The sequence below is a fragment of the Esox lucius genome, chromosome 15, assembly GCF_011004845.1.
Source record: "Esox lucius isolate fEsoLuc1 chromosome 15, fEsoLuc1.pri, whole genome shotgun sequence".
Classification (NCBI taxonomy): Eukaryota; Metazoa; Chordata; class Actinopteri; order Esociformes; family Esocidae; genus Esox; species Esox lucius.
In genome coordinates, this window is record NC_047583.1 from 14,706,885 (window position 1) to 14,720,005 (window position 13,121).

Genomic DNA, 13,121 nt, shown 5'->3' on the forward strand with positions numbered 1-13,121 from the left:
CGACCCGAAACACAGAGCCAGGGCAACTAAGGAGTGGCTCCGTAAGAAGCATCTCAAGGTCCTGGAGTGGCCTAGCCAGTCTCCAGACCTGAACCCAATAGAAAATCTTTGGAGGGAGCTCAAAGTCCGTATTGCCCAGCGACAGCCCCAAAACCTGAAGGATCTGGAGTAGGCCTGTATGGAGGAGTGGGCCAAAATCCCTGCTGCAGTGTGTGCATACCTGGTCAAGAACTACAGGAAATGTATGATCTCTGTAATTGCAAACAAAGTTCTGCTTTTCTGATGTATCAAATACTTATGTCATGCATTAAAATGCAAATTAATTACTTAAAAATCATACAATGTGATTTTCTGGATTTTTTTTTTAGATTCCGTCACTCACAGTTGAAGAGTACCTATGATAAAAATTACTTCTACATGCTTTATAAGTGGGAAAACCTGCAGATTCGGCAGTGTATCAAATACTTGTTCTCCCCACTGTACATTACTTCAATTGGGGACATTGAAAGCTAAGAAACAAACAATCTAAAGTATGTATTATAAGGTAATAATTTGAAATACCTCTGATAATCAAACCAGTTATCTTCTGTCAAGTCATTGGCAAGAGAGGAAAACTTGTAAGGTTCCAAGTGAGTTCCTCTCTATGTGGTACATTCAACTGCACATTCCTTAGCTCTGAGACCCAATCCAAAACTGACCCAAAGCCTTACACCCTATGCACTTTTGAAGGGCTGAGAGGCATAAGCAGTCTGGTTCAGATTGCCATCTGAGGCTAGGTGTAATATTCACAGTATTATTTATACCTATCAAATCCTCTCAGATCTGCATTGTGTGTACGGTTTAGGGGTCCGCTTAGAAGAGGGTGTGATTTCCTCAGAGGTCTCCTCTAATGCCATCATGTCATTTTAAATAATGAACATCATACATTTTACATTATATTTTAGTAATTTTGCAGACGCTCTTATCTAAAGCAACAGTAAGTTAGCATGTTTCGGTTTACAAATGGTTATGTTTCTTTTGTTAGTTTTCATCCATGTCTTTTCACCTTGTGAAGGGTTGTCTTCTCACACCCATCCAACTGAACTTCTTCCTTATAACTTTGCCTTCTTCACTGTATCTGGTGGTGAGATGCCTCCCTGTAGCTGGCCTCCTGGTTTCCATCCAATCAAAATATTATTGTTAGAGATTATCTTTATGATGTTGCAATATTATACAGTACAAGTCAAACATTTGGACACACCAACTCATTCAAGGGTATTTTTTTATTTTAAAAATGTTCCATATTGTAGAATAATAGTGAAGAACTACAGAACTACGAAATAACACATGGAATCATGTATTAACCAATAAAGTGTACTTTATGGTACTTTATATACAACACCGTTTCCATAAGTTGGGACATGGCGTAAAATAAAAACAGAATGCAATGATGTGCAAATCCTTTACCTCTATATTTAATTGAAAATAGTACAAGGACTACATACACTCACCTATAGGATTATTAGGAACACCATACTAATACTGTGTTTGACCCCCTTTCGCCTTCAGAACTGCCTTAATTCTACGTGGCATTGATTCAACAAGGTGCTGAAAGCATTCTTTAGAAATGTTGGCCCATATTGATAGGATAGCATCTTGCAGTTGATGGAGATTTGTGGGATGCACATCCAGGGCACGAAGCTCCCGTTCCACCACATCCCAAAGATGCTCTATTGGGTTGAGATCTGGTGACTGTGGGGGCCATTTCAGTACAGTGAACTCGTTGTCATGTTCAAGAAACCAATTTGAAATTATTCGAGCTTTGTGACATGGTGCATTATCCTGCTGGAAGTAGCCATCAGAGGATGGGTACATGGTGGTCATAAAGGGATGGACATGGTCAGAAACAATGCTCAGGTAGGCCGTGGCATTTAAACGATGCCCAATTGGCACTAAGGGGCCTAAAGTGTGCCAAGAAAACATCCCCCACACCATTACACCACCACCACCAGCCTGCACAGTGGTAACAAGGCATGATGGATCCATGTTCTCATTCTGTTTACACCAAATTCTGACTCTACCATCTGAATGTCTCAACAGAAATCGAGACTCATCAGACCAGGCAACATTCTTCCAGTCTTCAACTGTCCAATTTTGGTGAGCTTGTGCAAATTGTAGCCTCTTTTTCCTATTTGTAGTGGAGATGAGTGGTACCCGGTGGGGTCTTCTGCTGTTGTAGCCCATCCGCCTCAAGGTTGTGCGTGTTGTGGCATCACAAATGCTTTGCTGCATACCTCGGTTGTAATGAGTGGTTATTTCAGTCAAAGTTGCTCTTCTATCAGCTTGAATCAGTCGGCCCATTCTCCTCTGACCTCTAGCATCAACAAGGCATTTTCGCCCACAGGACTGCCGCATACTGGATGTTTTTCCCATTTCACACCATTCTTTGTAAACCCTAGAAATGGTTGTGCGTGAAAATCCCAGTAACTGAGCAGATTGTGAAATACTAAGACCGGCCCGTCTGGCACCAACAACCATGCCACGCTCAAAATTGCTTAAATCACCTTTCTTTCCCATTCTGACATTCAGTTTGGAGTTCAGGAGATTGTCTTGACCAGGACCACACCCCTAAATGCATTGAAGCAACTGCCATGTGATTGGTTGATTAGATAATTGCATTAATGAGAAATTGAACAGGTGTTCCTAATAATCATTTAGGTGAGTGTATTTTCAAATGTTGAAACTGGGAAATTACATTGTTTTTGGAAAAATACATGCCCATTTTGAATTTGATGCCAGCAACATGTTTAAAAAAAGTTGGGACGGGGCATGTTTAGATTAGATTAGATTATATTGTCATTGAACAGTACAAGTACAGTACCACAAAATGCAGTTAGAATCTAACCAGAAGTGCAAATAGCGGGCAGAAAATGTACAATTATTTACAAGTATTAATTATATGTATATTACAAGTGGAATGCTGATGTGCAATTAAGGCAAATAATGAAGTGCAGAAAGTTTAACAAGTGTTAGGTATAGTATATGTTACAAATGGGATAATAGTTGTTTTAGTACAAATATCAATTTCTAAATGGCATTCTAGATGTGCAAACGAGGCAAATAAAGGAGTAATGTAGTAGGGTAGCATGAGCAATCGGGATGCAGAGATAACGGCACTAAGGTCCCTGAGGTAGACGTGTATAAGAACTGAAAAGAAATTATACAAATGCAAGCACAAAGGCAATTCTAAATGTGCAAAGAGGCATGTTGAATGTACAAGGTGCATGTGCCATTGAAATGCAGGGAGAGCAACGGTGACATTCCTGAGGTAGACGCATACCTGCAACAGCTGAAAAACGTCCATTTTCTGGCTTTGCAAGGCAGTGTCGGGGGGAGGGGGGTCCCTCTCCTCTTTGACAGTTTTCCACTTCGCAGCAATGTTTATGGTTCTTTTTTTGTATACAGTATGGTTTCTTCTTTGCGAGTTTTAACTTGTGTATGCAGCGACGTACTGTGCTCGCAGACAATGGTTTTCGGAAGTCTTCCTGAGCCCATGCAGAGATGCATTACACAACTTTTACAACTGGTCCCTGTCTTGCTGCTTCAGACTGCGTTCTGCCGATTCGAGTTCGCAGTAGTAGGCCATAGGCTAAGCGTGAATGTGGGGCTAGCTCCTCTCTCACAATGCAATGTACATTGTACGTGTGAAAATATGAAAACTAAGAACGTTAGTATGATAAATGTGATCACACTAATTCAATGCCAAGTGGGGCTGACAGCCGGTAGCCCCACTACAGTATAATTTCATATTTCAGACCTGTATTGGCTGTCTGTCTGTCTGGCGCCAACATTAGGCGGCAAGAAGAGCGAGGAAGGGAAATTGTCTTCACAGACACCAGATAACTTGAGAAAATGAATTAAGTGGATTTCATACTCGAGCACCAGTTTGAAACCCTTAATTTGGAGGAGAAACTTGAAGTAAAGGGACTTGGTGCCCATCAGCCACGGGATATTGTCATCACTTAAACTGCTGGTAAAAGTAACCGCGGGTTTAACGTGGAGTAATTTTTTAAGAAAAAGTGGCTAACGGTTAGTATACAAAAGAAGACACTCTTCTGTTTTCCATGTCTGCTATTTGGTGGAGATGGTACTTGGTCGAGGACGGGTTACAAAGATTTAAAACATCTTTCTGAGAGGATTGCAAAACATGAGAGCAGCGGGAGTCATCTGGACAATGCTGTGAAATTGGGCTTACTTGGATGGGTAAATGTTGCAGCCCAAGTTGACAGTTCATACAGGCAATCCATTGAGCAGCATAACAAACAGGAGGAGGAAAACAGGTACGTTCTCAGGCGGATCATAACATGTATTAAACTGTGTGGAAAATGTGAAACCGCACTGTGGGGGCATGACGAGTCGGTGGACTCCCTGAATCCTGGAATATTCAGATGCATTTTCGAGACTGTGAGGGCGATTCGAGACTTCAGAGGCACTATGACACTCAGCCCAAAGGGACATCTTCAAAGGGACATCTAGCACTGTACAAAATGAACTCTTAGACTGTATTTATGAAGTGTACAGGGAGGAGATAGCCAAGCAAGTGGACGAGACATCATTTGTTGCCTTACAGATGAGACAACTGATGTCTCCTGTAAATCACAAGTGTTGGTTGTGTTGCGGTACATGTTGCCTGACAATACAGTAACAGAGAGGTTTTTGGAGTTTGTGGAAGTCAAAGATAAAACTGGACTCGGCCTCTCTAATAAAAAGCTGATCACTCAGACTTATGATGGTGCGGCTGTAATGAGTGGAAACGTCCGAGGGGTACAGCCGCTAATGAAAGAGACATATCCACATGCCCAGTTTGTTCACTGCTATGCTCACCAGCTGAACCTGACCTTGCAGCAACTTTGTTCATCAAGGATGAGCATCCTGAAGGTGTTTTTTGCAGATTTAACTGCTTTTGCCATCTTTTCCTCTGGCGCTCCAAAACGTGTTGCGGCACTTGCTGAGGCAACACAGAGACGCATTCCAAGGCCACCCGCTGTACGATGGAAATGTAAAATGTAGAACTGTCAATGCAGTTTGGGAAAACTGCGCTGTGCTGCTCCTGTGTATGGAGGACATATGCACACAACCAGGATGGGATGAGGCCACCATAAGTGAGGCATACGGCCTGTCAAAGAAACTCCGGGACCGAGCCTTTCTACAGCTGCTGGATTTTTTTTCTTCCTTATGCAAGAAGTTTATGTTTTATACAACACTGCAAAAACGGTGTTAGGTCCTCGCAGCGCACCTGCCCCAGGTCCACCCTCTCACGCCCTCTCCCCGGTACCGCTTCGCACTCACGACGTAGTGCACCTGAATGCAGCTCACAGATCTCACTCGCTTTGGCAGTGTAAAGTTCTGTCTCCCCAGCAATTGTTCAATTCTTATGACTATTCAGTAAGTTAGTGGATACTGGTAAAGCCTATTACTGGTTAGTAGACTGTTAAAACGGCCAGTGGCAAACGTCATACTGTAGATGCTTGTGGTGGAGATAAATTTAGAAAGAAATGTTTAACACAATCTCAGTTTAATGCTTGTGGTGGAAGTAAATTTAGTAAGAAACGTTTAACACAATCTCAGTTTAATGCTTGTGGTGGAGGTAAATTTAGTAAGAAACGTTTAACACAATCTCAGTTTAATGCTTGTGGTGGATGTAAATTTAGTAAGAAAGGTTTATATGGGCTGAAATATGTGCCACCAGAAACTGAATTTGAATTATTTATATTTGAATTTGAATTGCTAAACTTGAATAATTGCATTGAAAAACTGAATTTGAATCACATAATTTGAAATTGTATTGTTTAATTTGAATAATTGCATTGAAAAACTGAATCTGAATTTTATAATTTGAAATTGAATTTATTCGTTTGGATCCGAAGTCCAATAAAATGTGATCCTCACTGAAAATTAAACTCTCTATATATCTTCACATTCACTTCTCACAATTCAGATTCAGTTCTCAAATTCAATTTCAAGTTACTGAGACAGACATCCTACCCGGAGGATGAAGGAAGAGCAATCGAGCGCAGATCGATAGATAGCGTTCATTGGCGCATAGGACTCCTCTTGGGCCAATCAGCACATACGTTTTGGAGCATAGTACATGAAACAAGGAAGAAGCTCTTGCTTTGCCAGTGGCCGGCTTTGACCCAGAACGCCCAGACTGGTGTGACCACCATGGATTCGGCTGGGACAAATACGGTAATTACAATTTAACATATCTACGATCTAACGATCTTTTGTTTAATTGTCGTTAATGTTATAGCTGTTTTGTAGAAACGTTTCGTTTAGTCCGCGAGCATACACAAATCATGTTTACAATTACATTAGACGACTAGCTAGCACCATTGTTCTATATTTATGACTAGCACGATAGCATTGTTTCAGCTATTATTTTAGCAACGCAGCAAGGAGCGCTGGAGCTAGTCTACAAACAGCAGTGCGTACAATAACATTTTTTTCAAAAAAAAGTTTTACTGTCAGTGAATAGCACCGAGTGAAAGTCAATGATTTCTTTATATCTAGAGACAGTGATCATGTCGTTAGCTCAGATAAGTACCGATTAACTTAGTAAGATCTAGAAATAGAAGGCATCATGCTAGCTAACTTGCCAGTCCCACCTGTGATTTAAAACAACCCAGCTGTTCTTTTGGAGATACATTTTTGACCAACTTATGCTGTGATCTGCACAAAGTTGAGCAAGGTGAAACTTAACGTTATAGTGATTATGGGCATGATCCAACCAGTTACAAATTAGTTTTTACTGTTAACATGGTATAGGAAACCTATCTGGCAATATTGTTACATTCATAACTAGTTGGCTTGTAGTCACATAACAAATATAATTGGTTTGCTACTATTCCTTAATTTTGGTGGTTCCTCATCCATCGCCTCCATCACATTTGATATCAACTTGACATGAAATCCATAGCAATCAGTGATAATTGAATCTGTTTATGATTAAGCAATTACATTTCTTTGCAATGAAAACCTACTACTTTCAACCTTTACCACTTCTAGATTATGTTACCAGCTACCTCTCTGTAGCTCACATCTCCTATTTGGAATATTATTAGTCCCACAATAAATATTAAAAATAATATCCTACTATTAATGTATGAAATGATGTCATCTAATACATAGTATGTCAGTGATATCCGAAAAGAATAGCTACAGCTGATGAAATGGGTTGCATTACTAGATGATGTATGTTAACAATTCATTAATACTATCTTCTGTTGGTTTTAGGGAATCCTAATTGAGGATATTGATTGGGAGAGCTCAGGGCTCTTTCATAACTCTGCCAACACAGGTGTTACCGTGCCAGAAATGGAATGTCCATTGAAGACCGAGAACTCTACGCCTTGCCATTGATCCCCTTTCTCATTCAAAAAGTTTTGGAAAATATATTTGACCACACTCGCACATGCCTTGTACCTACTTCACCATCATTGACAGTCATGCCTGTGCCAATCAGAGGACTAAAGGCTTTTAATAATTCATGATTGCTTAAGTCCAGTCTAGGACCCCATGTATCCAGGCACCTTATAGTCCACCAAATTTTTTTAATCGGACTTCTGTCTCGCTGACACAACCACAGGGAAGTGGGAAAGAACATATTGAAGGACATCTTCTCTGACAAACATTGTAATGGTGCGATGCACATATGGAAATGCTTTTTGTGGTGTAACATTCAATGTGGCTAACAATGATTTATGATCTAAAATATCAAATAAATTAGCCATGCACACTGGGTCATTTAATACACCCATGAACAGTGAATTGGGTTAACATATACAAACTGGATTTGACAAAAAATGAAATAAAAGACTGCACAAATATCTTATCTATTACTATTTGAGTCTGAATGTACAGGTGCTGGTCATACAATTAGAATATCATCAAAAAGTTTTTTTTCCCCAGTAATTCCATTCAAAAAGTGAACCTTGTATAATGTATACATTCATTCCACACAGACTGATATATTTCATATATTTCTTTTAATTTTGATGATTATAACCGATAACTAATGAAAATCACAAATTCAGTATCTCAGAAAATTAGAATATTAAGACCAATACAAAAAAGGATTTTTAGAAGAGTATGAACATGAAAAGTATGAGCATGTACAGCACTCAATACTTAGTTGGGGCTCCTTTTGCCTGAATTACTGCAGCAATGCGGCATGGCTTGGAGTCGATCCGTCTGTGGCACTGCTCAGGTGTTATGAGAGCCCAGGTTGCTCTGATAGTGGCCTTCAGCTCTTCTGCATTGTTGGGTCTGGCGTTTCACATCTTCCTCTTCACAATACCCAATAGATTTTCTATAGGGTTACGGTCAGGCGAGTTTGCTGGCCTGGGATACCATAGTCCTTAAACCAGGTACTGGTAGCTTTGGCACTGTGTGTAGGTGCCAAGTCCTGTTGGAAAATGAAATCTGCATCTCCATAAAGTTGGTCAGCAGCAGGAAGCATGAAGTGCTCTAAAACCTCCTGGTAGAAGGCTGCGTTGACCTTGGACCTCAGAAAACACAGTGGACCAACACCAGCAGATGACATAGCACCCCAAACCATCACTGACTGTGGAAATTTTACACTGGACTTCAAGCAACGTGGATTCTGTGCCTCTCCTCTCTTCTTCCAAACTCTGGGACCTTGATTTCCAAAGGAAATGCAAAATTTACTTTAATCAGAGAACATAACTTTGGACTACTCAGCAGCAGTCCAGTCCTCTCCCAGGCGAGACACTTCTGACGCTGTGTCTTGTTCAAGAGTGGCTTGACGCAGGGAATGCGTCAGCAGAAACCCATGTCTTGCATATGTTTGCGTGGTGGTTCTTGAAGCACTGACTCCAGCTGCAGTCAACTCTTTGTGAATCTCCCCCACATTTTTGAATGGGTTTTGTTTCACAATCCTCTCCAGGGTACGGTTATCCCTATTGCTTGTACACTTTTTTCTACCACATCTTTTCCTTCCCTTTGCCTCTATTAATGTGCTTGGACACAGCTCTGTGAACAGCCAGCCTCTTTAGCAATGAACTTTTGTGTCTTGCCCTCCTTGTGCAAGGTGTCAATGGTCATCTTTTGGACAGCTGTCAAGTCAGCAGTCTTCCCCATGATAGTCTAGTTCTGTAGACTACACAGAGAGACCATTTAAAGGTCTTTGCAGGTGTTTTGAGTTAATTAGCTGATTAGAGTGTGGCACCAGGTGTCTTCAATATTGAACCTTTTCACAATATTCTAATTTTCTGAGATACTGAATTTGTGATTTTCATTAGTTGTCAGTTATAATCATCAAAATTAAAAGAAATATATGAAATATATCAGTCTGTGTGGAATGAATGTATACATTATACAAGTTCCACATTTTGAATGGAATTACTGAAATAAATCAACTTTTTGATGATATTCTAATTTTATGACCAGCCCTGTATATGCATATTTGAAACTGAAACATTTCACTTAAACCTGATGAAATGCCTGCCCTAGATGGAAGGCCTCTGTCATCACTTGTTTGAACTCAGTAGAAGTTTGCATATGCTTAACAGGTAGGTGGATTGTATTACTACATGCAGCGACTGTTGGGTAGCAAACTGTATGTGAACCAAACAGGATGTCACAGGTGTGGTTGAACTGCACAAAGACTGAAGTTTCTCTTCTGGTAAGACAGGAATGTGGCCCTGTCCTGTGAGCCACTGGAGAAACGTGCTGGGGGACAGGTGACCTGGATAGTCTACTGTGTCACCCGCCTCTGGATGTTCACCTTTTCAGAGACAGAAAGCAAACAATCATGTTAAATATTTGGTTTACCTTTACCAGCACAGAGGTACATAAGTACTCACAATGATAATGAAATCTACATGGAAACTCAAATATTACCAAATAAAAAATTACAAAGTGGGATGTTTTCCATATTCCAAAGAAAATGTATTGCAAAAAGTTATTCAAGTAAATGGCTAGCTATATCAATATAAAACAAAATATTAATACAACAGGCACTATATAGACCACAATACCATATGCACTATTACATTTAATATAAACATGACTGTTTTTACACTAAGTTGACAAAGTATGATGTTATTATATAGTGGCAAGCACGGTTTTCTAGCTACTAGCCCATATTTACTGTAGCGCTAGTTAGATAATGCTCACAACAAAATAATGAAAGCACTACTGGATTGCTTGTTTTAAAAACCATCCCTTTTTATTTTCCCTGCAAATACGGAGAACAGCCAGCTTTCTTTCGAAGAGTAAATGTGCTATTTTTGTGTTTAAGTCAACCGGAATTAGCTATGCATTCAAGTAAAATGAATAGGGCTAGTGCTATGGTGTAATTGCCCTGAAGTTTATGGCCTTACATTATGCTAGCACCTGCCAAATACAGCGACACAGTCACGCTTACTACTCTCCCTCCCTCTCAGTAAGCAATACCCTGACGGTGTCAATGACAATCACAAGGAGTAGTTAAACAATCACGCTGAAGACATGACCAGTCTACTTGGCGGCGGCTAGCACTAGTTACGTTTGCAACAACATTTTCACCGAAAGAAGAGGCAAACGTTTAGAAATAATAAACACCAGGCAAAGATGTTGTTACCAGAGCTAGTAGGCTACCATAAAAACCCGGGATATTAGCTACTGTGTTTGCAACGTCGAGAGAAAGATTTAATTTCCCCTGTTTCTACAAAACAGATATATCATTAACAACAGTTAAACAAAAGATCGTAGATATGTTAAATTGTAATTACCGTATTTGTCCCAGCCGAATCCATGGTGGTCACACCAGTCTGGGCGTTCTGGGTCAAGGCCGGCCACTGGCAAAGCAAGAGCTTCTTCCTTGTTTCATGTACTATGCTTCAAAACATATGTGCTGATTGGCCCAAGAGGAGTCCTATGCGCCAATGAACGCTATCTATCGATCTGCGCTCGATTGCTCTTCCTTCATCCTCCAACTACCCGGATGTCTGTCTCAGTAACTTGAAATTGAATTTGAGAACTGAATCTGAATTGTGAGAAGTGAATGTGAAGATATATAGAGAGTTTAATTTTCAGTGAGGATCACATTTTATTGGACTTCGGATCCAAATGAATAAATTCAATTTCAAATTATAAAATTCAGATTCAGTTTTTCAATGCAATTATTCAAATTAAACAATACAATTTCAAATTATGTGATTCAAATTCAGTTTTTCAATGCAATTATTCAAGTTTAGCAATTCAAATTCAAATATAAATAATTCAAATTCAGTTTCTGGTGGCACATATTTCAGCCCATAGGTTTAACACAATCTCAGTTTAATGCTTGTGGTGGATGTAAATTTATTAAAAAACGTTTAACACAATCTCAGTTTAATGCTTGTGGTGGAGGTAAATTTAGTAAGAAACGTTTAACACAATCTCAGTTTAACAAGAAAGTCAGTTTAACACAATGTTTAATGGTGTTTAGCCACAGGAAAGGTGCGTAGTGCCTTGGTGTAGTGCTTAATGGCAATGCTTCTCACTGGAAATTATTATTTCCACTAGGGTTGACATTAGTTCCCCACCTCAATCAATCTGCTTAGCGGACAGACAATGATGACAGTTTTTTTGTAACAAAAACACAGCACCCTTAACAGACCTGATTGGATCCTTATACTTTATCATTCCCTGTAATCTGCTTGGGCTAATCCTGTATGGTATTTTAATCCTTGTGTAGGACTTTCCTCTGCCATTGTTTTATACTTTTCATTTTGCATTGCAGAGGCTAGTTATTTAGAAAGTTCATAATGCATCTTATTAGTAATACAGAATAAGGAAGCGTTCTTTAGGCACTGTTACCGAAGGCAGGATGTGTCAATAGTATCAAATAAAAAAACAAGTATTTTGTACTGAATAATTTCAGTGAAGCTCCTAACCTGCATTGAGATAAAAGAAGTGGTAGTGACATACTCAGAATACAGACGCTGAACGCTATGGGTTTGTAAGGTACGAAGTGCATTAAATGACTTTGTTATGAATGTATTAGACATTATGTTTCATTTGGTTAAGATAAACAACAAAGGCATGTCACCCTGATAGTGTTTTCTATAGATCTGCAGCTTGCATTAATTTCGACCAGAGTTATCTTTGTAAAACATTTATGCATGTTAAAGGAAATAAACAAGCTGTGTATTGTCCAGCAAGCTATGCAAATAAATATAGCTAGTCGCCAGTAGGTACAGAGTCTTGCTCTTAGGAACATCGGTAAAACATTGTGGTGTGCGAGGACAGTGACCCGTGTATCCACTACATAGACAGCAACCGGGACCCTGCGCAGAGGCCACAATGTAGTCTGTGGTGTAGTCTGTGGTGTAGTCTGTGGTGTAGTCTGTGGACTGACTATAACCAGAGGCCGTATTCGGCACATCCCTTTTAACTGGAATGACAAGATCACAAAACAGACATTGAATAGAAACAGATACACTCACACTTTCTGCCTGAGTCTCAGCCAGATGGTTGGCAGTCTGCCGTCGGAGGTCAGACTTGATGAATGCTGTGAGGTAGAAAGGAGAGAAGAAAGGCACTTCTCAGAACTTAATAGAAACATATACAGTATTCACAAATGCACGGAATACATGGGGCATGTATAGCTTACGAAACACCCACTTAACATTAGCTCTGATTACTTTGTAGCTTCTAATCAAATATCTGAAATATAGACTCTGAAACAGTGTAGAAAATGTTTTCACTTTTTCTGTGACGATGTTGTCGTCTTGATCACAGTTAGCCAATAGAGGACATCATTACTCTATGATTCATTTTAGATATGAGGCAACTGACACAATGCATGAGTCAAACGCTATATTGCTACAAAATGTAAATAACATAATGACTCAGTAATAACTGTAGGCAGATGAGTTCAATGTTCAGTATACTAAAAAGCTGTCATATTATTGCAAAATAGGGTTACGATAAGGGCTATAGTATGCAAACATTACCTGTCATGATAGTTCCTATGAGCAGGAAGACACAGAGAAAAATGTTCCCAGCGAATGTGCCAAAGTGATCTATGATCTTCCCTTGACTGATGGTGAATATGATCCCAAATATCTAGATGGAGGTAGTGGGCAAAGGAG

At 39.7% G+C, this 13,121-nt stretch overlaps 1 protein-coding gene across 1 annotated transcript in view; it reads right to left on the bottom strand.

Moving 5' to 3' along the window:
- Positions 1-426: 426 nt before the first annotated feature.
- Positions 427-13,121, bottom strand: part of flvcr2a (FLVCR heme transporter 2a) — a 30,199-nt gene continuing 17,504 nt past the window's right edge. The window contains exons 8-10 of the mRNA XM_013137491.4: positions 12,984-13,095; positions 12,474-12,538; positions 427-1,150 (exon numbers count right to left, since the gene is read on the bottom strand). Of these exons, the coding sequence (XP_012992945.1) occupies positions 1,109-1,150; positions 12,474-12,538; positions 12,984-13,095 (219 nt within the window). The 3' untranslated portion in view covers positions 427-1,108. The remainder of the gene's footprint in view (positions 1,151-12,473; positions 12,539-12,983; positions 13,096-13,121) is intronic.